The sequence below is a fragment of the Tubulanus polymorphus genome, chromosome 3 (assembly GCF_964204645.1).
Source record: "Tubulanus polymorphus chromosome 3, tnTubPoly1.2, whole genome shotgun sequence".
NCBI lineage: Eukaryota > Metazoa > Nemertea > Palaeonemertea > Tubulaniformes > Tubulanidae > Tubulanus > Tubulanus polymorphus.
The window spans coordinates 11,481,592-11,506,077 of record NC_134027.1 but is presented as its reverse complement, the minus strand read 5'-3'; the positions used below and the strand labels follow the sequence as shown (position 1 = coordinate 11,506,077).

General features: G+C 36.6%; 3 protein-coding genes across 3 annotated transcripts; 2 read left to right on the top strand and 1 right to left on the bottom strand.

Moving 5' to 3' along the window:
* The first annotated feature begins 2,259 nt into the window (after positions 1–2,259).
* LOC141902076 (uncharacterized) lies at positions 2,260–3,300 on the top strand. The gene is made up of 2 exons (XM_074789717.1): positions 2,260–2,789; positions 2,865–3,300. Exons 1-2 carry the CDS (start codon positions 2,296–2,298, stop codon positions 3,298–3,300), a joined length of 930 nt encoding a protein of 309 aa, XP_074645818.1. The 5' UTR covers positions 2,260–2,295.
* Positions 3,301–4,226: 926 nt separating this feature from the next.
* LOC141902815 (twinfilin-2-like) lies at positions 4,227–15,635 on the bottom strand. The gene is made up of 10 exons (XM_074790713.1): positions 15,450–15,635; positions 15,252–15,329; positions 15,088–15,138; positions 13,759–13,886; positions 13,281–13,376; positions 12,699–12,803; positions 10,708–10,833; positions 9,836–9,986; positions 8,565–8,686; positions 4,227–7,997 (listed from the first exon to the last, which is right to left on the bottom strand). Exons 1-10 carry the CDS (start codon positions 15,472–15,474, stop codon positions 7,857–7,859), a joined length of 1,023 nt encoding a protein of 340 aa, XP_074646814.1. The 5' UTR covers positions 15,475–15,635; the 3' UTR covers positions 4,227–7,856.
* LOC141902814 (uncharacterized) lies at positions 8,079–23,764 on the top strand. The gene is made up of 11 exons (XM_074790712.1): positions 8,079–8,174; positions 15,866–16,152; positions 16,272–16,366; positions 17,228–17,396; positions 17,592–17,703; positions 18,471–18,613; positions 19,483–19,621; positions 19,752–19,893; positions 20,516–20,621; positions 20,711–20,812; positions 20,922–23,764. Exons 2-11 carry the CDS (start codon positions 15,960–15,962, stop codon positions 23,384–23,386), a joined length of 3,666 nt encoding a protein of 1,221 aa, XP_074646813.1. The 5' UTR covers positions 8,079–8,174; positions 15,866–15,959; the 3' UTR covers positions 23,387–23,764.
* Positions 23,765–24,486: the final 722 nt, after the last annotated feature.

The window sequence follows — 24,486 nt, the reverse complement described above, 5'->3', positions numbered from 1 at the left end:
GTCGACGGATGACACGATGCAATGTTGTCGCCAATCTATGTACAAGGATCGTGGTGACAAAAATGAGAGACAATAGAGTGCATAGACCTATATCATCCGTTGGTTGACGGTCGACGGACGACACGTCGCAATGTTGTCGCCAATGTATGTACAAGGATCGTGGGTTGACTGGTTGACGGGTGACCACAAAACACAAACAAACAAGAGAAGTAAATCTGAACCGAAACAGTAAACTGTAAGCATCAGCTGCGAAAGTTTCATTTTTGATTTTGAAAAAAAAAGCCGTCACGTATCGACGTCGTTCTGTAGCAATGTGAACAATGCCATATTTCACCGTCCCCACGTTTGTTTTTTGGAGGCGCATCTCACGTTGACAGTGCTGAAAATAAATAATGAATCTCCTGTGATTTTGAAGGCTTAACCGTGTTGAAATCAATATCAGAGAACTGGAATTGACTAAAGAAAAATAGAAAAGCAATTTATATTTTAAGTATGGGGTTTATCATGTGTTTGGTCACGTGGTGTATTTGGTGTATGAGGTTAATTAAAAGATCGTTAATAGTTAATTTGTTGGTTGGTAGATACGTCGACACGTTGACACATGGAATGTTAATGGCTGGCGATGTGAATGTGTCGATATGACAACTTTCTTTGGGATACACATAAACCGAACAACGCAGTAAGCATACGTGAAGGAACTATACTATGCAATACCCTACTTGAGCCAAGTGTAGAATGGTCAGTTTTCTGTGTTATAAGCATATAGCGAAAAATACGATGAATCTCATTTTTAAATGAGGAGATAGGTTTATTGATGACGCACTTTTTTCGGGAACATTTCCCCTCATCAGGTATAAAACAAGATTATACGGGATTCAGCATTTCAACCCTAATTTTAATATTTTGTAATTACCAAAGATCTCTATGTATATAAATACCTCTCTGTTATCCATATGTAAGCTAGTCACTAAGAAGAAATATACAAATACTAAGTTTAGAATAGATATTTCTGTAGAAAGAAGACAGGTTAATTTACATTTTAAAGGGATGTATTATTTGCTAGAACTACTTAAAATTAGTGTGTACACGACTAGAAATTTGCTTCATTCATAAGGGATAATCTCATTAATGTGCGGGACAAACAACATGGAGGACAACGATCCACTCGAGAGAAGACTCTTTCGAAATAATCACCGGGAAATTACGTCATTTTACCCTAATAACTTATATACGACAACAATTATACCCCCACCAGTCACTTGCCGGTGGCGGAAGTATTGTTAACATGAACCGGAACGAACTGAAATGTCCAATTATGTAGTTCGATTTGAAAAAATTGATGTAAATATGACCGACCTTCAAACTATATCTTACATATACGTCCATTTCCGATTACAAAATCGAACCCCCTGCTTCGTTCCCGGCAGGTGTGTGTTTGTACGGGGCACACCAAATAAGTACAGTAATAATGGTGATAATAGTAATAATCCGGAGAAAATCAATTTTCTGCTTGGGAAAAGGGAAAATGATCCTCATTTCAAGATGAAAAATTTTGTACAAGGTTTCTCGTTCGACCTACACCTTTTCAGTGACTTCTTTTTTTCAAGATTTCTCAATAATCGATAACAATTATTCATATAAAAATCAAATCAAATTGCTTTTTAATGACTTCACTTTTTCAAGATTTTTTGATTATCAATATTTCTTTAAAAAATGAATCAAATTGCTAGGACATTTTGCTCAAATATCTGAGAATGAAGTTTTGCTTGAAATCTAGCAGCTCAAATTTCTTCGAGTAGGCATGAAATTCGATCATAAACTACTGAATGCCAGTTCCGCACTTCTTCCAGGCTTTTTTTAGCATGAATAATGAGCATCTCGATCTCGGAATTGGATTCACAGAGAATTTTGACCTTTAAAATCCTATATTTCAGAACGGCCTAAGTTCATTCATTTCACGTGATTGAAAAATAGTTTACCAATTGATTTATCTGACGATAACATGTATAGAGGCAATTAAATGTAACTATTGTTTTTTTTATGGGAAGTGCATGAATAATCCAGGTTCTTACATGGGTTTTATTGTAATTCCTGTTTATTTTTCTGAAATACATCCGCATACATAGATGTAAATTTGATAATAGATCATTCAATCGTTTAATGCTCGGATGGAACCCATATCTTCACCAGTCGGCTCGGTTTTCGGCCGTTTTACCATTTTTCTGAAATGAATCTGCGTCATCGGGACATCCTCCGTATATAACCTGAAAATGTCTTGTCGAATAAGTCGAAATAATGATGAATAATTCAAAGTATGTGCTTATTGGTCACCCCGGACCGGGATTTGTCACAATTCACACGATCGCTGTATCATGTCTCAGTATCAGCATTATAGTTAGCACTGTGGTGATTGCCGTTCTTTTCACCGAACAGCCTGCTTGTAATTTACGTAAAAAAAAACGAGTCGAACGGTTTGTTATATATCTTCAATTTTGTGACTTGCTCTTCAACGTAAGCCACTTATCGGATCATATATACATTTTCGCACACCAGGCCTATCCTACAAAGACACTATGCTTGGTATTCGCATTCTTATTGAATCAATTTGTCGTCGGAACTCCTCTGATGACGATGGCTATTGCATTGAATACTTTTCTTATGGTAGTCATGGATAAAAAGTTGAGTTTCGGCGTGTACGATTGGCGTTTGTGGTTGGTGCCAATGGGTTTACCTTTCATCTTTGGAATAATAGGTGTTTCGGTGCCTTATTATGGACCAAGCGGATCATGGTATGTTGAATTAACTACAATTTTGAAATTTCATTGAAAGGTAAGGACTAAACACCGATGCTTTCTATTTTCCAGGTGTTTCATTGATATGAGCCCCAAGTGGAAAGTTCTAAATTCGGTGCATTCTAGCATCATGATCCTGGTATTTTTCGGAAACTGTATCTTATATCTTACCACGTGGATTCGCATAAAACACGCCACAAACCGTTTAGGTATGCACAACACCGCCGATATGATGCATAGAAAACATAAAATTTACCATTCCGCTCATTCGATGACAGTTTTCGTGTCGGCTTACGTTCTACAATACACCGCTTTCGTCGTTAACTCGATATGGGCCTTGGTTTCGATACCGACTCCAGAACTGATCATGGCGACAGTGTTTTTCACGAATCTCGGAGGTCCTTTCAATTGTGTTGCCTATACTATATTTCGAAGATATACAACGCAACCTACTCCTCCGAAGAGTCAACCACCCACTCCGGAACATACAATTGCATCCACGGTATAATTCAAATCATAGACTTACCAATGTTGAAAGTGGAAAATAACGATGTGGGGTCGGTTTTCATCGATATGCCTCCGGACGCAGTCGAAATCAGTTTTTGATTTCTTAAATTTTTAATATTTTCGAAATTTAATTTTGGCCTATAATTCGAAACTAAGCTTTACAGGACGCTTAGTTATGATAATTCAACAACTGCAACACGCAGCATTTGTTAATAACAATGTAGAGATGATTTTCATCGATTTTTTTATATCATCGATTTTTCATAGAACGCTGCCGATATCAAGAATCAGTTCTTTTTTTATTTCGTAAATATTTTTTTTCTTCTCGAAATTCAATCAGGTACAAACCCGCTTAATCCGTATCGGCTTAATCTGGATTTTGGTCTAATCCGGACAATATTTGCAACCAAACCGTTCATCAATATACAAGAAAATGATTTTGGGATTCTGTATTCGAAATCATGAGTTCATATCAAGAACGGATTCAGCAGAAGGGGTCAAGGGCAGTTTTTTTTCCCGATAATTTGTTTTATATTTAAATTAAAAATGCATTCTCCTGAGAACAGAATTTCATTTATAACATTTTTGCATTACGTCTCCTGTAATTTCTGGAAGACGCGGAAACAGCAATGAAGATATCGATTGTGGTTGGTTTTATCATTAATATTGTAATATGATTGATATCACTATCGGAAAATTTTCGACCACGGAGCATGGGGGGTTGAGACTCCCTACCCACTCTGGATCTACCCGACCCGTGCATATTAAGCAGGAAGCTTAGTAGCGGTCCGACAAATGCAACAAACAGCATTTTGTCAGAAAATGTATATTTTATCGAGATAATGTGAGTTCAAGGAATATTTGTAGGACAAAAACAAAACATAGACTATAAAAGCCTAAATATATTTGACTTTTTGATACTTTTTTTTCCTTTACTGGTGCGGGTTTGAACAATTTATCATTATTTCTATCATTTTTACTTTATTTCTTGCATAAATCATAACAGAGTATAATCAAGTACGTCAATTTTATAAAACAGAATATGAAAAGTATGATCATTATAAGATATTATGATATATCAGTGGCACAAAATTAAGAAGCAAGGCTTTTGGCATATGCTGATCCCCTAAAAATTATTACAAATAGTGGATACGAAAAAATGGGTAAGAAGAAGAAGCACGCTACAAAAATGTTATGTTATGCATGCTTAAAGTAAATGGTCACCTTAGCTGTTGGAACTGGAATACCGTGGGAGAAAAATACTTGACATTGGCATTAAAGTAAATCGTTATTTGATTTATAGCGATTATTGCATGGATTTCTATTATCTGAAAATGAATTTTCCAAAAACATCGGGTAATTTACCATTTACATGTAAATACATAAACTGGGCTATTTGGAACTTATTAATCTCAGCCAATTTCAGAATTTTACTGGACTTGAAAAGATATGAGATATGGGCCAAAAAGTTGGATTTAGTTAATAATGATACGAACAACTTTTTTCTACAACAGATCCAATTTCTGATGAAGGGTATTGCCCCATATAATGCTACAGTAGCTGAAGTGACAATTTACAAAAGAATCATATGTTTGTAAAAATACATTTTTGGGTAAATGACTACTGTACTGAGTCTATCCATGATACCAACACAGCGAGATACCTTAGAAATATGCTGATGAATGTGAGGCTTCCATGATTAAATTGATCATCAATTTGAATTTCGAGGAATAATGTCAGATACTTTTGAGATATTGCTCGATAGGGATTAAAATTGGCTGAATCAGTTGAAGTTCACAAATATCCGTGTTAAAAAGATTATATTAAAATCCCACCATAAATGACTACAATAGTGACCACCCGAAATATTTCTTATATTTTGAAATTTTTTTTAGAAATCAGCTGTTTTATTTAAAACATTGGTTTTAGATAAATTCAGAGAAAGTCTGTTTGCTCTAGACCAAATATCGAGTTTGGTCTGTCCTCGGTAAATGCTCATGATTAAATGATTGAAGATTTTATGACTGGCAAAAACAATTGTGTTACATGCAAACATAATGAAACCAAACATTTTGGAAGCATCCGGTATAGGTCATTATATAGATGAGAAAAAGAATCGGACCCAGAATAGGACCTTGAGGTACCCCACATGTGAAAGAACAGGAGTTGGAATAAACGCCATTGAAACATATCTTTTGAGATCTATCACGTAGATAATCTGTGAACCATATAAAAGGGATACCCCCGACTCCATAATAACTGAGATTGAACCTACCAATGTAGGTCAACCTTAAAATGGCATCCATAGATCTGTGAGTTTAATGATCAGAAAAAGGGATACCGCGAATGCTTAAGGAATATTTCAAGAAAAGACAATTATTATGATATTCAAGAAATATATATTTTTTCAGTTAAGGATCATTTATTATTACAAGACCTGTACATGGCTCACAATTAGTATTGCATTAATAACATAGCAGGTATCATATTCCCCAAAGATGACGATGTTCTTGTACAGGAATTCCTAAATCTGTCTCAGACCTTGAAGTAATCATCTGAATTATGATTACTCATACCTGTCAACTTGTACATTTTCTCTATTTTGTACGCAAAGTTCAGATTTTCATCCATGTGCAAGCATCGTTGTAGGGATTATGACATTCCACGCCCTAAGTACATATGGGAATCATCATTATGTTGCACTGCCTAGGCAAAAGCCAGAGACCGGTTGCGCATTTCAAGGGAGACTGTGCTCTGGGGTTGACAGGTACAGACCTCAAGGTCAGCACATGTTGACTTACTCGAGTCGCAGATTATCAGCATAGATATCGTAAGATTCATAGTTACAATATTGATTCATCACTTTTCAAGTCATCGTGAATAGAGGGTCATTAAATATCTGAAGCTATCTCACATATACAAGCACCAACCCGACTCTAATACGTTTAATATTTACATATCTCAATGTCAATCAATGAGCACCAGATACTGGTCAATATTCCTGAGTGACAGAAAAATTATAAAAACTCCATTTCTGCTAAAACAAATCCACATGTCGGTGATCTTAGGAATAGTACACTGGCAGATCACCTACTTACGATGGATCAAAGTCCTTAAATTGATTGTATAGGATGTATCAGGCTAAAAAACGATACCTTGTTTTTCATTTCTGTTGAGCTTAAAAGTTTACCCAGCCGGCACTTTATATACCCTCTACAGTACTTATTTTTAAAATCATGATCTAGCAAACACAGACCCGGCAGTAATAGAAACGAACTGATTACAAATTTTATTGCAATTTGCAAGTGACCCGGCTGATCAGGAGAAAAATGGTATCATCTTTTAGCCTAACACATTCAACATCAGTTTCTTCTTGTTCTTAGTCTTTAGGTTATTATTAATTGGCAAAAAATATTATTATCAAGATTAGAAAAATGTACTGCTTCGCTGCCACAAACGCGCACTGCCGAATAATGGTATTTAGATTTTGAATTTTAGACATCATAGAATTTCAATGTAAAATGGGTCAATTAGGCAAAGTGTCCACTTTGACAGGGAGGGGTCTAACCAAATCAATTTTTGATGGGCATGAGAGGGGGGTCTGAAAAAATAGATGTCTTTTTCATAGAGAAGGGGATTTCATTGGAATGGATGTCCTATGCAAATACATTCTACATCAATAATGGTTCATGTTCAATTTAAATAGACCACGAATTATCAGCAATAGTTTGTGCCCTACGTTCGATACATGGTAAAAAATATTTCATTTGTTGGTTGAATTCTTTTGCTTGAGAATCAGGACCTTTAAGGATGAGACAGTCCATAAGACAAACAGGAGGGGAGGCTGTAATCAAATGGATTTTCAGTGGACATGGGGTGGTTGAAAAATGTTATTCGGTGGATATCATATATGAATGGTCCCTCAAAGAATTCCCAAAAATGTAAAAAAAATGTACTAATGGGAAATTCACATTCTGCAATGGAAAAAGTCATTATATAATGTGCAAAAAATTCACCCTTACTAACATACAGTGGACTCTAATTTACTGGTACCGGTCAACTCTGTTAACTGCTCAAATCAGTTCATTTTACAAAAATCAACATTAAGTACTTTCTTCCCGATTCGTAATTTAGTATCTGGTCTATAAATATTTACCATCCCGACTATCCGAGTTCACCCTAGCCGATGAAATATCGAAACACCGCAGTGTGGAAAGGTAGCAGCAAAAGGAATGAAACTACATTGTATCATTTTCTACATGATTTCTTATAATCATTACTTTAATTCATTATATTATGTTCATGTATGACTGTACACACATTACAATACACCAGTATTTACATAGCTGTCAGGACAACCATTTTTGTTTTACTTCAATAAAAAATGTTTTCGTAGTGTAAACATTTCATTTTGTCATTGATCCTGAAAAGTGTTGACATTATAGGTCGCCACACATTTCTCTTGATAAGGTATTATCACAAACGGTGTTTTCGATACTCGTCACTTTTACATCGCGTGTTTCATAGTCTTTACGGATTTAAAACTGAAATTCTATTCTATTTTTTCGTCATCCGTTTTGGACCGCGACCGCCGGGTCCTTTCGGTTTCGAGAATGCTTGTTTGTGCACGTTTTTCACCGGATGGATCTCGCTGTATAAGAAATCTTTTACTAGTTCTTTTCCGTCGTCAATTTCCAACTACAAAAAACAACATAATGTGTAAGAAATATGCTCCTATTCGAATCAGATACTGTTTCAGACACAGAAACCACAAGGTTGCATCTAAATGTACCAGTAGTTTCTTCGTTTTGAAATACAGTGAAGAGATGTCTTAGTTTTCGGATCAAAACGAAATATTTTTCTGTGTGGCTAGAGGTAGGATAAAATTTTTTTCTACATTGGCCCATTTTTTGTTTGCTTTGTTACACGAGAATTCAAAAGTTTGGTTTCCTCGCGCGTAAAAAAAATGTTTGGTTTTCAGGTACAGAAACAGCAAGTTTGGATCTAAATGCAGTTTCTGTTATTTGAAATACGGTCTAGAGATATCTTAGTATGGTGCCTCTAGCCGTAGAGAAACATTTTTTTCAGTATCTCCCGAATCAGCCACCATATCTCAGTGCTCTCAGAATGCTTTAATTGGATTCCCCCATCTTAAAAACGATTCTGGGTAAGTTCTTCATGATCACAAATCATTTGGTGTCCCTCTTTTCTAAAGAAGGCCAAATACTGGAAGGTTATCGCTCAGGATCAGGAATATTTACTTACTTTTTTAGCAATTTCTAAGCCTACTTCATCCTTTAAATATTGCATAAGATTGTTCAAACAACTTGAATACAACATGCGCTGTTTAATAGGACAACTGTATCCGGGCATTGAGTATATAAACACTGTAAATAGAATAAGAATTGATAAGCATTGATAAAACACTATATCTGTTTTGTGACAATAATATGTAGACAATCCCACAATAATAACGAAACTAGGGGTCAAGGGACACCATGCCCACTTGGAAAGTGGTTTCAAATGCTCAACAATCTAACAATTTCAATATTCAACACCCCTGGTGACTATATACAAAAACCAATCACTTCGAAACTCACCACAATCATAGAACATAACAGCAGCTTCAATTTTGCAATTGATTGTGATAACAATATATGTCTCGGTACCAATATAATATGGAAATACTAAGTTATTCTACTATTCAAAGCCCCCTGGTGACCATATGCAAAACCCAAAGACCTTGAAACTCACCACAATCATTGAAAATGTCATGAGTTTCAACTTTGCAATTGATTGTAGTAACAAAATATGCATAGGTACGAATATAATATCGAAATACTAATTCATTGTATTATTCAACACCCCCTAGTGGCCATATACAAATACCAGTGACCTCAAAACTCACCACAATCATAGAACACATTATGAAATTGTGGTAACAAAATATGCTAAGGTATCGAAATGATGTGGGAAAAAATTTTCCCACCTACGAATGAGAACTGATGATACCAAGGTGGCCGCCAATTGCGTGATAATTGGCTGATCAGAAATACCTGTCTAAGGTATTGAAGATCCTTTTCAATCTCAGGTATTGAAGATCCTTTTCAATAGAATAGCCACCACAAATTTCAATGAAAAATGGCAAACCAGTAGGAAGCTACAGGACTCAGAATTCAGGCCAAAATAGACATTTTTGTGCACAAAAAAGATCACAGGAGTTGGCCATCTTGAATCTGACAGGGCCAGTTTTTGGGCTGAAGATGTGTCTTGGGCAGAACCATACCAGAACCATACACTAATATACATGAATACATATTTCAATATAAGCGAATAAATAATGAAGTAAATAAATAAATAAGTTGATTTATTTCACATTATATATAACAGAAATAGAGAGGAGGGAACAGTAAAAAGCCGAGGCCTGTAAGAAACTGGCCCCCTAACATTCTATTGCGACGATTCTATGATTCGTGTAAGGCCAAGTCAATAGGAGTCTACGGTAATGTATCCATTAATTAACAAGTGCAGCTTACCTAAACTCTCCAGGTAATCGCCTTCGTGCGAGTGTTGGAAGTTGAAAATATGATATCGACCTTCCTCTTTCGGCACGAACGACGGGAGTTGTAAGATATCGATCACCTCAGCTGCTGCGAGATTGATTTCTTCTTTTTCTATGTCAATACTCTATAGAAAAGTTGCATATTTTGATGATTTTTTTTTTTAAAGATCATCGATACTGTGTATATATTTTTAACGCAGGTATCAAGTTGCAGCCTGGAATGACCCGTTCAGACATCGTAATGTTATAATGTCTTTCAGCTACATGTATTTGTATTTTTTTCATAGGAACACAACTAGGCAATCTCTATGGAAAGTATACTAGAACAGACACAGTACACTATTTTTGTATGGACTTTCTTTAGCTCCTGGCGGGGTCTACTAATACATATTCAAGAAAATAAATATTTTTGTATGATTCTATGATCGCAGTAAATCAAACAAACATTTTCTTATTTCTTAGTTACCGGTAATCGTCGAATGAAAATATCTGAAGTGAGGTAATGATCATATGTGATGCTTGAATGATCACAAATCGAACGAAAGAGCGTTGATGACACGCGTATATCAAGGGGGAGGATGCTATCGGTGCTAGAGCAGCCCCTTAGGAAAATTTCCTTCGTATTATCTATTTTCAGTTTTTCAGTGCTACATTTCCAAGAAATATACAGTTAAAACATGAATGCATGAAAATTGGAAAAATTTTGCAACATGTTCTGGCGGATGACCAGCACAGCACCTCCACTTTGAAAAACCTGCATCTACCCCTTGATGAAATATGTAATGCCCGAAGCCAGGATGGGTCCAGGTTGCATGCGAATCAATACCTGCTGCATAGGGAACTTACCAACTGAACATAGTTAATCTCACCACTTTTGAGACAATGTAATTGATTGAGCGCTTCGGTCGACACTGGAAATGATACACTGGACATAGTCTGATGTTTTGTATTGACATTAATAGCCGTGTTCATCTGAAAATAGTCAACACACTCATGCAAGCAATAAAACATTCAACAATAGGCAATTAATTTTCTCATGATATCAAAAGCAGAAACAGTTGCAATCCTCTGATATCGCATGCGTAAAAGCTTAGAATATAGCCATACTTTTAAACTTCAACTCGCTAATCTTAAATTCAGAAAAACACGGAATGTAATTATTAATCTTAATAATTGCATGTTTATGCGGTCTTGGCTATATGTTGAAATGAAAACTTAACTGATGCTTACTGAATCCTAAAAGAACATCAAATTAAATCGAGCTATTATTTCTGAAAAAAGCTAGTCATAACATCTATCGTCCATTGATAACAAACACAAAGTTATTCACAAAAAAGTTAGTGTAATGTTATAAGTTCCAATATTTTTAAACGATAACTTCAGGCTTCTTTTTCAAGAGGTAAATCATACCTGAATTGCTTCTAAAGCCTTGAAATAAAAATTTTCTACGAATTTTTGATATAATACAAACAGCAGTATGTCAAATTAACAATAGGAGCTATTCAATAAACCAAACTAGGGGTCCAGGGACACCATGCCCACTTGGGAAGTGGTTCCAAATGCTCAACAATCTAACAATTTCAATATTCAACGCCCCCTGGTGACCATATACAGAATCCAATGACCTTGAAACTCTCCACAATCATAGAACATGTCAGCAGCTACGATTTTGTAATTGATTGTGATAACAAAATATGCCTCGTTACCACTTTAATATGGAAATACTAAGTTATTCTACTATTCAACGCCCCCTGGTGACCATATTCAAAACCCAATGACCTTGAAACTCACCACAATCATAGAACATGTCACGAACTATAACTTTGTAATTGATCATGGTAACAAACTATGCCTAGGTACCAATATAATAAGGAAATACTAAGTTATTCTACTATTTAACGCCCCCTGGTGACCATATAGAATAACTAATGGCCTTAAAACTTGCCACAATCATAGATGATGTCATGAGCTACAACTTTGCAATCGATTGTGGTTACAAAATATGCATTCATACGAATATAATATAGAAATACTAAGATATTGCATTATTCAACGCCCCCTGGTGGCCATATACAAAAACCAATGACCTTGAAACTCACCACAATCATAGAACAGGTTATGAGCTACAACTTTCTAAATGATTGTGGTAACAAAATACGCTTAGGTATCAATATAATGTGGAAAAACTTTTTCCCACTTACGAACGAGTACTGCTGACACCAAGATGGCCGCCAATTGTGTCATAATTGGCTGATGAAAAATACCTGTCTCAGGTATAAAACATCCCTTTCCAAAGAATACCCATCACAAATTGCAATGAGAAATGATAAACCAGTAGGAAGCTACAGGACTCAGAATTTGGGCCAAAATTCACATTTTTGGGCACTAAAAAGGTCATAGGACGGCCATCTTGAGTCCGATCGACCCAATTTTTGTTATGCTGATGGGCCCTGGGGGAATTCACATATATCCGAAAGATCAAGGTAAATGATCAAAGCGTCTTCAAAATTTCCCTCAAAAAGTTCAAAAATGTGTAAAAAGTGCTGATTTTGGCGAACAACAATGGCTGCCAGTTGGCCATCTTGAATCTGACAGGGCCAGTTTTTGGGCTGAAGATGTGTCTAGGGTAGATACATGTGTAACCCAAATATCAAGACATTACCTTGAAGTGTCTTCAAAACTTCCCAAAATAACTGGATTCCGTCTACGGACGGACGGACGAACGGACGGACGACGGACAAAAAGTGAACGCAATAGCCCGCTGGGACTAAAGTCCCAAGTGGGCTAAAAAGAACAATATGTGGTAATTGTTATGACGGAAAAACTAAGATTCTTACGTGGTGCTTTTTTACTTCATTCAGTTCAAGTTCTGCGTTAGTTAATGGCGCATCCGCAGCGCGAGCTTCCAGATGTTTCAGGTAACCTTCCAAAGAAATATCATCCTACAAACGACAAAGCCCTTGGTTAGACCGAGTCATAACAGTCGCACATAACAAAGTGGAAATAAGTTAGATAGGCTAAATTGTAATTCATGAGGCTTTTGTTTCAAAGCACAATTATCAGTCGGAACTACCACAGAATTTCCAAATACAAATGCAATACCAATACCAGCAACGATGCTATATGACCATATAATGGTAATATTCATTGTTTCGATAACCAAAACACCAGGATTCAATTCCATAACAATCAGTAAATTTACACTTGAGAATCGACGTAAGTTTATCACAATGTTTTAAATCTATAGAGTCAATTATCAACTGAGAACTGTTGAACAGAGTCATCGATCAGGTATAACTTGATATAAAGCTGAAACTGGTCTTCAAATGAGCCAATAGCATCAATACATCAATACATCAATACACTAACACTAACATGGCTACTGAAAATATAACACCCTGAAGCATTCCCATTCTTACCACAACTGTGCCGAATAATTCGTCGCCTATATGTCCATTTCCAAATTCCCTCTTCATAGTGGCTCTAGTTCCTGCATACAACATTTTCTGTCTAACCTAAAAATGAAAAAACCCACTGATGCTGGTCATACCTGGAATATGGTTGACAGATTTAGAATACCTGTGATTGATAGCAAGTGATATTATAAGACGAATGACCAAATAATCCTGGTGGACTGGTCTAGCTATGTGATTTACCAGATTCTAGTGCAATGTTCATATGCTTTGAACAGTTAACTCCACTGGGTAGCATTGGAACTGTAGATATTACATTCACCAACAAGTTGAGAATCAAGAATATAGAAACCTTTCCAAAATGATATCTATTAAGATTCACTGACTCTAGCGGTTAACCAAATCAACTAGTACAAAGTATGGCAGGGTATTTTGTAACCAGTACTGTCAGTGACTTGTTGAGCAAAAAGGAAAAATAACTCACCTCTGAGAAGTCTGGAGAATATGCTATGAAAAGCCACTCATATCCTTGGTTATTCTTCGTGTCTAGTCGATACAAGATGTAGCAAGGCATTTTCTCTTCTACGACGCGAGGCACACATTTGTCGTAATGTAACGGCAGTCAAAGAAAAAGATTATATCTATTGGCGAATGTACAGCCAAGAAATCTTACGTATGAGTCTTCTCGGTTACCCCTAAAATAGCGGCAACATATTGAAGAGCCAAACATCCTCTCATCCCTAAACGTTGAGAGGCTATTCAACACGTCAGCCTGAAAAATTCCTGATTGACTTTCCAGATGAAAACACAAATTTTACGATGCAAATTTCCCCTGAAGTTCGGCAAAAATCTTTGCTTGTACAGTAGAGCTTGAGTAAGTCGGAAAAGGTGTGACCAGAAATATACATCCAACTCAGAAACACTCCCATTCAGATTAAGGGACATTTAATGAAAAGATTAGACTTAGAAATTTCATAGCAAATTGCTAAATTGATAAGAAAATTTATATCAATTACTTTGGTTTTTTTAGCTATACATGTATTTCTATTGCAGAGGAACATTAATAATCACCATTGGTAAGTTGGCTTTTACTGCAGGGCAGTGCTAAGATCGCTGCATGAACTGCTGACCCAGCACATGCTCCCATATTGAATCATAGTCAGTAACCTGTCTGTGGTTTCGTTTCACGATCAGATATTTTTACAAACCACATCCGATTATGAAACGCTTACCACCAACGATTAGGTAACTAACTAATTGAATCACTGACTGATGATTGATTGATTGGGGGAAGCAGCTGATCTTTCTTTATCTTAAGACTTTCGGGGACAAAACATTCGTCCGACTTGTACTCTCAGGTTTGTATCCGATTTACGTGAAAAACTTTACTAAATAGATATACAATACTATTAGTGGAGTACATGGCCCGGTCAAAGAGCATCGCTTTTTTTAATGTGTAAAATCTGTATGCAGATATTTTCAATTACAAGGCATCCTGGCCGCAAAGGTTTGCCACAATTAGATAGAGGATGGATGATCCCAGTTTCCCTGTATATAAAAAAGAGTACTTTTTATATACAGGGAAACTGGTATCATCCGTCCTCTATCAATTTGTGACAGACCCCTGTGAACCTGAATGTAAAATTTTACTATCGACGATAAGGTTACTAACTCGCTGGGGTTTGAACACAACATTTATTGATTGTGAACGAAATCTCACCTAAAAATGTCACCGAGATTTGAGGACTCCGTTTCAGATTTAGGCCTAAATTAAATGATTTACGTATTTAATATGCAGGAGGTAAAAGGATATCATCTTTCCATGTTCCACATGCTTTTGTATGATCTGCTAGAATAAGCTGCTCTGAAAAATTCAAACATCGACATCTGCATTTCTGAACCTGGCTGGCATTTGTACGCAGAGTTATGAGTACGGTAATGAAAAATCTTATGAAAATTAGTTCACCTAAAACATACCTTCAAAAATAGACATTTTCATCATGCGAATATGACCATCCTTTGCTTTGGTGAAGAAATTTAAAAGCTCTTCAGAAGCTGAAAGGAAAATTCATTCAACGACAATAAATAATTGAATAATTCGAATTGAATTGAAAAAGTGACAAGACTGAATTTTTTTGATGTGTGTTAAAATTTTAGATTGAGAAAATGAAATACCTTGAATTCCAGTTTGATGCGACATTTTTGTTTCAAGACTAGTTTTTTACTATTCTTTTTGATTCAAACTACACCAGATATCGATTAAGGCCAGCAGATGAATCTACCAAAAAATGTCAAAAAAATGAAATTGAAAATTGACTCAACCCGGAAGTAAATAGTGTCCTCCCTAAATTCTGTCCGGGAGGTGCTGCCACGAGAGGGCAGTGGCGGGTAACGGCACTAACTGGATCCGAATATATCTTTCAATGCTGTAATCTAGATACGAAATGTCATCCGTACGAGAGAAATATCGTTATTAGAATACAAAATTTAAGTTAAAGGCATTGAAATAACATTGTATCATCTGATAAGATTGAAATTAAATCCACATTCAGTCCGATTCCGTATTTTAATCGTTACCCACTAATCTCAAGGTCGTTGAACCACTCAAGACAGATACTGGGAAAAATAAAAGAATACGTCGTATTAGCGACGGAAATATGCCTTTTTGAAAAAAAGACAACTACTATGGCGGCTCTAAAGGCAATTGCCCACGATACAGCCATTAAGGCTCGAACTGGTGACATACAGATAACAGAAAAACTGGAATTCTCCGCTCTATTTCTGTCAGAGAAAGTGCAAGCCGGGCTGACAGCCGCTGGATTTCGCAGACCATCGCCTATACAGTTAAAAGCTATACCGCTAGGTCGTTGTGGTTTAGGTACTGTAATTTGTACTGTTAAAATTAGTTGCTGTTACTTGTCAGGCGAATAAATAATAGTCTATTGGCTTACAAATTCAACAAAAAAGACACCAATTTTAGTTATACTTTTTTTTCAGATCTTATTGTACAAGCCAAGTCAGGCACTGGAAAAACATGTGTATTTACTGTCATTGCTTTGGAAGGATTGGTTGTCAAGTCTACAGCCACACAGGTACCATTTTGAATTTTCATGAAATATCACCAATGGATTGACGAACCGTTGCCAAGTGCCTCATCAGGAAAAACTCGCAACTTCTTCTGATACAGATACAGATGGACATTGTTTTGGTGTCACTGCACTATGTGTGCGAGTGAAAGGGTTAACAGCAAATTCTTTTCTGAAAAGAGTATGCTGTTAACTCTTTCACTCGCAGACATAGTGCACGGCCTGTACCAGTTGGCGTTAGCTTATTTTTGATGATGCATGTATGTGGTGATGCCTGTATTGCTGGATAGGAACTACAATGAAAGCAGATAGTTTTCAGCTATTCGTTAAACACCTAAGTTCTGCCTAGTAGTGTGCTGTGCTGTACTAGCATTCTTTCACATGTTACATACAGCTGAGTGAAATATCGGTTGCAATGATAAACAAAAGGCAAAATAAGCGATCAATATTTCGGTCTTTATTGGAAGTGATTCATATAAACCACTCTTATCTATATAATACAGTCTTTAAACTTTTTAACGCTTGAAAAACACACTTTGACCGAAGTCGGATGTCCGTAGAAAATAGCGCATGTATTTTTCATGCGCTGTCACCGATGTTGAGATACTTAGCAGGTCAATAGTACTGTTGCACGTTTGGTCTCAACACGGTGTTTAGATCATACAAAATCAGTTGTAGAGTCTTATATCGCATAGAACCAACACACCTCATTTAAGGTCAAGACCAAAACCGCATGTGCATGCAGGCAGGCCTATGTGTTTGTTTGGATTATGGTGAGGTTTGGTGACAATTGCGTGTAACATTTTGACTTATATCTATCTGACTTAGACTGCCTTGATGTATTGATGATTCGTGAATTTTCTTTAGGTTCTGGTTTTGGCGCCGACGAGAGAAATAGCTCTGCAGATCGCTGAAGTTGTGTCTACGATCGGGAATCGAATCAGCGGTATAACGTGTCATACATTTATCGGCGGCTTACCGGTGAACGAAGATGCGCAGAAATTGAAGAATTGTCAAATAGCAATCGGGACACCTGGTGAGCAATCTGTCGACGGTGCTTTGTAAACTCTCATGTATGAAGAGCTGCCAACTTGTTCCTGGGAAGCCCTGTTTGCATTTTACTCGAGATAGTGATGACTCTTCGATAATGATGAATTTTTTTCAATGATTTCAATGATTAACCAAATGAAAAATTCTTCGCGTGTTTGAGTAGGTTTTTTTTCTAATGAAGGGCGAATCAAACAGCTCATAGAAAAAGACATACTTTCAACGGACTCCATTCGTCTGTTTGTGCTCGATGAAGCTGATAAGTTGATGGAAGAAGGTTTTCAGAATACGATCAAGTAAATATCTTAATCACCTCGTGTTGCAGGTATCAATCAACAGCCTCGAATCACTTTCGTCTCCCTCGGCAGGGATTTGAATCTGATGGCATTGGGATGTGGCCTCGGCATTAAACCTTGCCTGATTAGACCTTGTGTATACCTTAGCCGTATGAAAGCGTGAAGGGCAAAGCAGGTTACTTGTTGTATAATTGCTGAGGCATATTCACGGATAACAGTGATTTCTTGTGATTGGCTGATAATCATGGCTACATAAATGCCGCAAGTAGTTGTGCATTGAAGGCCTATCAGGCAGGGGTCTGTGCAGTGGCAGTCTGGATGCCAGGAGGTACGAATCCCTGCCGATGGGGAGATTGCACCCGTCCCCTTCAGACATTCACCATTGTAGTTTGGGTCTTGACTATCAATTTTTGACAGTGTTGATTTATGGTGAGTGTTTGTAGTCCTTTTACTTGTTAATTTCTAATTGAAAATTAGAGGAGGAAAAGTCCAGTAGACAGGAGCTGGTCAATCAAATGTTTACTTAAGTTAATCATCGGATTAATGCTATAGGAAGAATATACAGTTTTAATTTACTATGCCAGTTGTCCACTGGTTAGCTTTAACCAATTTTGAGCATCTAGCCCCTGTAGGATACAAAATCAGTTGAAAAAGCTGAGGGTTTGGGGCTAGGCTGCAGATTGATATGACCCATCTTAATGTACATCCACAAATTTCTCTAATTTTTGCGCTTACTGAATTAATTTGAAAATGACTTTCTATTTAAGTTGGATCTATTCAACTCTTCCCGAAAATAAACAGATGTTAGCATTGTCAGCAACCTATCCGGAATACCTCGCACAGCACCTGACAGCTTACATGAAGGAGCCCACATTCGTCAGACTCAATGCTTTAGATCCAGCATTGTTAGGTACAACACTCGTTTTATATATGATGGACCCTCTGGTTAACCCTTTCAGTGCTGACTAATTAATACCCTATAGTGCTGGAGATAATTTGAAAATTTTTAAAAATTCCACCCTAGTGTGTTGATTAACGGGAATACCACTATAGTGCGTCTACACCGCGGCGCGGTGTATCGTTAGTTACTAGTATTTCACTATGTTTGACAGGTGCTGCCATTTTTCAAAAGAGATAATTACTAATTACATCAATACACCGCAGTGTGATATGCTAGCAAAATCTATCACTGATTTATACACCGCACTGCGGTGTAGACGCACTGAAAGGGTTAAAGAGATAAACTAGTATAGAGCCAAAATCTGTGGGACTAAATACCCTAAATCTTCGTTTTGATTGTGTACTTATGTACGCTATGGTTAAAGAGCCAACATTTGTGGAACTTAAATGCTCGTATAATGGTCGACCAAACCTTTAAATCCAGCATTATTATATATGGAACATAGTCAAACAGGATTTTATTTGATGGGCACTGTGGTGATGAGGTTATAGCCTTAACAAAATATGTAGCTGGTAGTACAGTAGACTCCAGTAGACCCTCAGAATTCTTTAGACCGTCTTCTATCAGGTGTGATTTTAGGTAGATAATTTCTTTGCTTAGTCTGAGCAAGGCAATAAGTGTAGCACTGAACACCATTGTACACCCATTGGTTTTATATTGTATTAACTGTTACTTTGGATGGCGCCTCATGGTGAGGTCAGCATGTGTTGATGGAAAAGTGCTATTGAAGCAACTGTTATTATCATTTACCAAGGTATTAACAGATCAAAGGTACTCGGAGTCAACTGTGATACTCACCACAAACTTTGGTTTTGCAGGTATCAAGCAGTTTCATTGTAAAGTTCCATACCATCCATTGGTGCATAAGCTTTTCGAATCAAAAACTGAATGTCTCATAAAGCTACTGTCGACCGTTAGATTTCATCAGTGTCTGGTTTTCTCAAATTATCAACAAAGGTACAGTATTACTCACTTCAGTCATCTATTGAATGCTCGCTTTCAAAATACTTTTACATCGATAAAACTTTGAATGAAGTTCACAGGCTGTTTTGCTCCTTGGATATATTAGATTGAATGAATTTTGCAGGGCGCAGACTCTGTCCGATACGTTGAATGCGAGAGGATGGCCAGCTGCGTACATATCTGGTAGTCAAGATCAGTATCAAAGAATAGAAGCTATGGATAAACTTAAGTCATTTCAATGTCGAGTACTCATTTCAACAGATCTGGTATGTTTATTTGAAATAGTTTAAACAGTTCTATAATATTAATGAGATTCTTTCATGTATCAATATCATCAGTGATACAAGTACATTGCTAATATCACTCAGAAAAAAGCCTTTACATGTATCTATAATAGTGAATCAGCCATCTCTTTTAGGAGGAGAAATAACATGACAGAGGCAGATCCAGGATTGTCTGGATGGGGGTAGGATGTCTGGATTGTCTGGATGCTCTGCTTGTCCCCCAGATCATTTTGAAAAATTAGTCTAATTTTCATGCATTCTGAGCGTTTTTAGGCATTGTTTGATCATATCATACGTTTTGAATTTACCTTGTAATTTGAAATGTAGCGTTGAATAACTGAAAATGAATTATAGATGCTTTCGAAGGGGTGCCCTATAACACCCAATGCACCCCCTCGATCCACCCCTACATGATACATCCAAGCTACTTCCCCTCTGTCCAGGCAATAACCCAATCTTAATGCCACATGGGTGGAGAAAGGCAATGCGGATACGTGTCAGGCTTCGAACCCACTAGCAGGTGGCAGTGAGTGCCCACACTGCTACACATTTCAACTGCTCAACATGTAAAAGAGTTAAGTCCAAGCTAATTGACTATTTGTAGACTTCTCGAGGAATTGATGCTGAAAGGGTGAATCTGGTTGTCAATCTGGACATGCCACGAGACCATGAAACGTATCTCCATCGTATAGGAAGAGCGGGTCGCTTTGGTAAGTTCCATCAGCTATTTCCCTGCAGAAAAAACCAGTTTCATCTTGACTCTGGCATGCGATATTATGTTTGATGTTATTTCTGTTAGGATCATATGGTGCTGCTGTGTCCTTAGTAGCGGAAGGTGTGGAAATGAATTTATTGAATTGTATTCAAGCGAAATGCAACACAGACATTAAACTTTTACCAGGTATTTGTTGAATTGCTGATGATGAACTATCGATACTGCTTTGAAGTACTTATTTTCGATATTTTTTTTAAGTACTTGTTTAAACAGTATGTCAACTTGTATTTTACAGATCCAATACCTGCTGATTTAACTGATCCAGTGACTACTGTGAACTTGGACGAATTAGTGACAATTCACCAAATCAAAAACTTTCCTCAGAAAGTGGAAAATGATTTTGTCGATGCGCAAGCTGAAAAATTTGATTCTAGCGTTAATGTGTCTCCGGTCGATGATATGAAAGAGGAAGATGATTTGGTAAAGAAACCTCTAATAGTATACACAAAATCGGAACTCTTACAGTTGCGAAACACGTCATTCGCTCGTTGTCAACTCTATAAGCTTAAATTGAAAGGACAGCACTGCTTTAAAAGGTTTTGTAAATGCGCTGAAAATATTTCAAAGCTCAATGCTGCTGTCAATTTAGAATTAAAAGATAGGTCACTGACTCCTGGAGATAGAAACGTATTGAAAAACAGTATCTCCAGTCTTGTTGAAGAATCAGATAAAGTCATTATGAAAGGCGACCATAACAGCGGTATTGAAACTCAAAATGGTAGTTCTTTGGTAAATAAACTGGAAAATTTGCTGTCTGATGAAAATATTAATGATACCGTAGGAAAAATTAAACGCTCGTCGAATTTAAATGCTAAAACATGTGATATTGATGTTAATGTGTGTTCAGAGAAAACTCCCGCTGTTATTACTATGTATTCATATTCGGAATTAATTTCTATGCAGAGGGTAAATGATGAATTTTGTTGTAGAGTTTCAGAAATATTTAAGAATTGTCCTAGCATCAGCAAAAAATGTCGCTCTTGTCAAAAGGGTACGGCATCAATTGTTGCGTATCCTGATGCTAAAACCGGTGATATTGATGTAAATATGTGCTCAGAAGGTTTTTCATCCTCACCTCCTAAATATATGTATTCAAGTTCAGAATTGATTGGCCTGAAAAGGGTAAATAAGGACATTTGTTGTAGGGTCTCAGAAATATTTCGCAATTGTCCTAGCATCGCTAAAAAATGTCACGTTTGTCAAAAGAGTAATGCATTCAATACTAAATTACCAGTAATTTCAAATATGACTAGAATGTGTGCTGCAAAATCTGATGGTACTCAGATTACAGTTGGAGTTGGACCTGATATTGTTACTGGAAAAAATGATGCGGTATCTTCAACAAAAACTGGTTCTTTAAAAGGTGAAATTACCGATCTAGACGCTGATTCTTCAACATTTGATCAGCTAAAGGCAGGATTAAGTGGATATTTGAACAACCCAGTAACTGTAGATTCGGAAAATAGCTTGCTAAAGAGAATGTCTTCGTTAAAAACTAGAATACATACTGATGATGTGTCAAAGGTCGCGAGTATTCTTGAAAGTCAAGAAAAGCATGTTCATATAAAGCAACTCATTTCAGACAGTGATCATTCAGTATCAAAAATTGATAGCAACGACCTGATACTGGGAGAGAAATATCAAGACATCGGTGACAACAACACGTCAGAACATGTTTCACTGGAGAAGAATAGAAAGAAACGTAAGCAGAAACACAGGCAAAAGAAGTCGGAACACATAGAAAAAAAAGTAAATTCTCCAATAATGACTCAAAAGCCGCAGCAGGATTTATCAGATGGAATATTCAATGCACAAACTGACGTTATTAAAAAATGTCTAGCGGAGGCTGCTAAAACCCTGATTCAAGATGCTGGTAACTCTTCTTCAAAATTTGGAGATGGCGACTATGATATATCCGTAGATAAATCGAGCGAAGGTAATGGGCAATTGTTATCTAAAGCTAATACTTTACTGCTAGATAATGAAATTGTTAACAAGAAACAAGTTGATCGTGATAATGTTGATGTCATAGTTGTGAACACAAATTCCGATGACAAAGCTTGTCGCACCATTTCTGAAAGCAAGACCATTAGTGTGAAAAGCATCAAACATCATACATACTTGGACAATCCGTGGACTTCCGTGAAACTTGGAGATGAGAACGATGTTTACGGCGAATGTTTTGAAAATGAAATTAACGAAGATATTATTTCAAATGCTAACGGAGACCAATACTACGAGGAAAACACGAGTGGATATCGATCACATGGTCAGAAAAGTCCCCTGTTCTATGATGACTATGATGATGATGATGATGATGATGATGATGATGATGATGATGACGATGACGATGAGGATGATGACGATGTTAGTACTTATGATGATTATGCTGAAATGTTTCATCACTATTCGAAGCAAAGCTGGCCATATCACTTTTCCATGGAAAACTCTGAACAACCACACGAATCATCGAGATGGCCTTATAAACGTGGCATAAACCCTCATGTTGCGTATATGGAGTTTTTTAACAATTGGCGGCAATACTGGAATATGGTCTACAGTCAAACATATCACGAATTCATGGAATATCACTACAGGCAAATGCTGGAACAAAAGAATGCTAAAATGCTGTTTTATATGCAAAGAGCTTATGATTATCAAACCGCGTATCTAAATGGTATGAAATGTTTTTACTGGTAAAACAACTGGTTTCCAAATAGATGGTACATATGTACATTCCTTTATAGACTAGGAACTCGTTAGGAAAATATGAGTTATGAACTATTTAATCATCAAATACTCCAGTCAATGCTTCAATGTGTATTTGTCAAATACACATTGAAGCTTTGATTCAAGTAGTAACCAAATTTTGGTTACTACTCGAATCTTCCGAACTATTCATGAAAAAATCCAATCCAAGAATCAAAGAAACAAATTCCCAAAGTTTCAGCTGTGGCTTTGGATAGCAGTTTCTAAATTGATTTCAATAGAACTGGTGAAATTGCTTTCAATCTTTTTTGTAGCAGACTCCTTCACTCAAAATGCATGTTCAATCAACCATTATTAAGCTATATTAATCCGAGTAGTTATTTTTTGCATTTATATGATGACATTTGTTAATAAAACTTTCGTTACAGTACAAATCTATCCTTTGCGGTCTATTTCGTTTAAGAGGAGGTATCAATTAGTCAACATTTATGTAGAATCTATACACCTCCTTCAAAGACGTAGCAGTGTCAACTTCAGCTATCCCATGTTCCAAACCTAATGCCTGGTTTTTTGTATGAGAATGGATAACTTTATTTTTTTTTGTGGAAATAGTCAAAATTAAGCCCCAATAATGTGCTATTGGACTTAGTAGATAAGTCATAGAATCACGTGGGGCAGTGCTGAAACTATACGGTATATGTAAAGAAAAAAAAAACTTGGTTTAATTTCTATTCAAAATCTGCTTGTCGAGTCAAACTCTGGTTAAGTTCTCATGGATAAATCCTCAGATTGTCATCTGTGAGTCTTAATTTGTGTATTTTATAGTTCAATTCACGAAGTGTTAGTCATCTTTTGAGTCGTTAATGTAACGTGGAGGCAGATCCACAAATTTTGAAAAGGGGATTGAGAAAAACTTTATTAAGAAGTTTAAGGGCCGTTGGTCAAAAAAGGGGGCGTATGCCTCCCTAAATCCGCCTCTGTATTTATTGTCAGAATTATGGCAACTTAAGTCATTCTAACTATATTTACGCAAGTCGTTATTTCTGAAGTTGTATAATTACCTTTACCCTTTTCACTTACATTCAATTGCC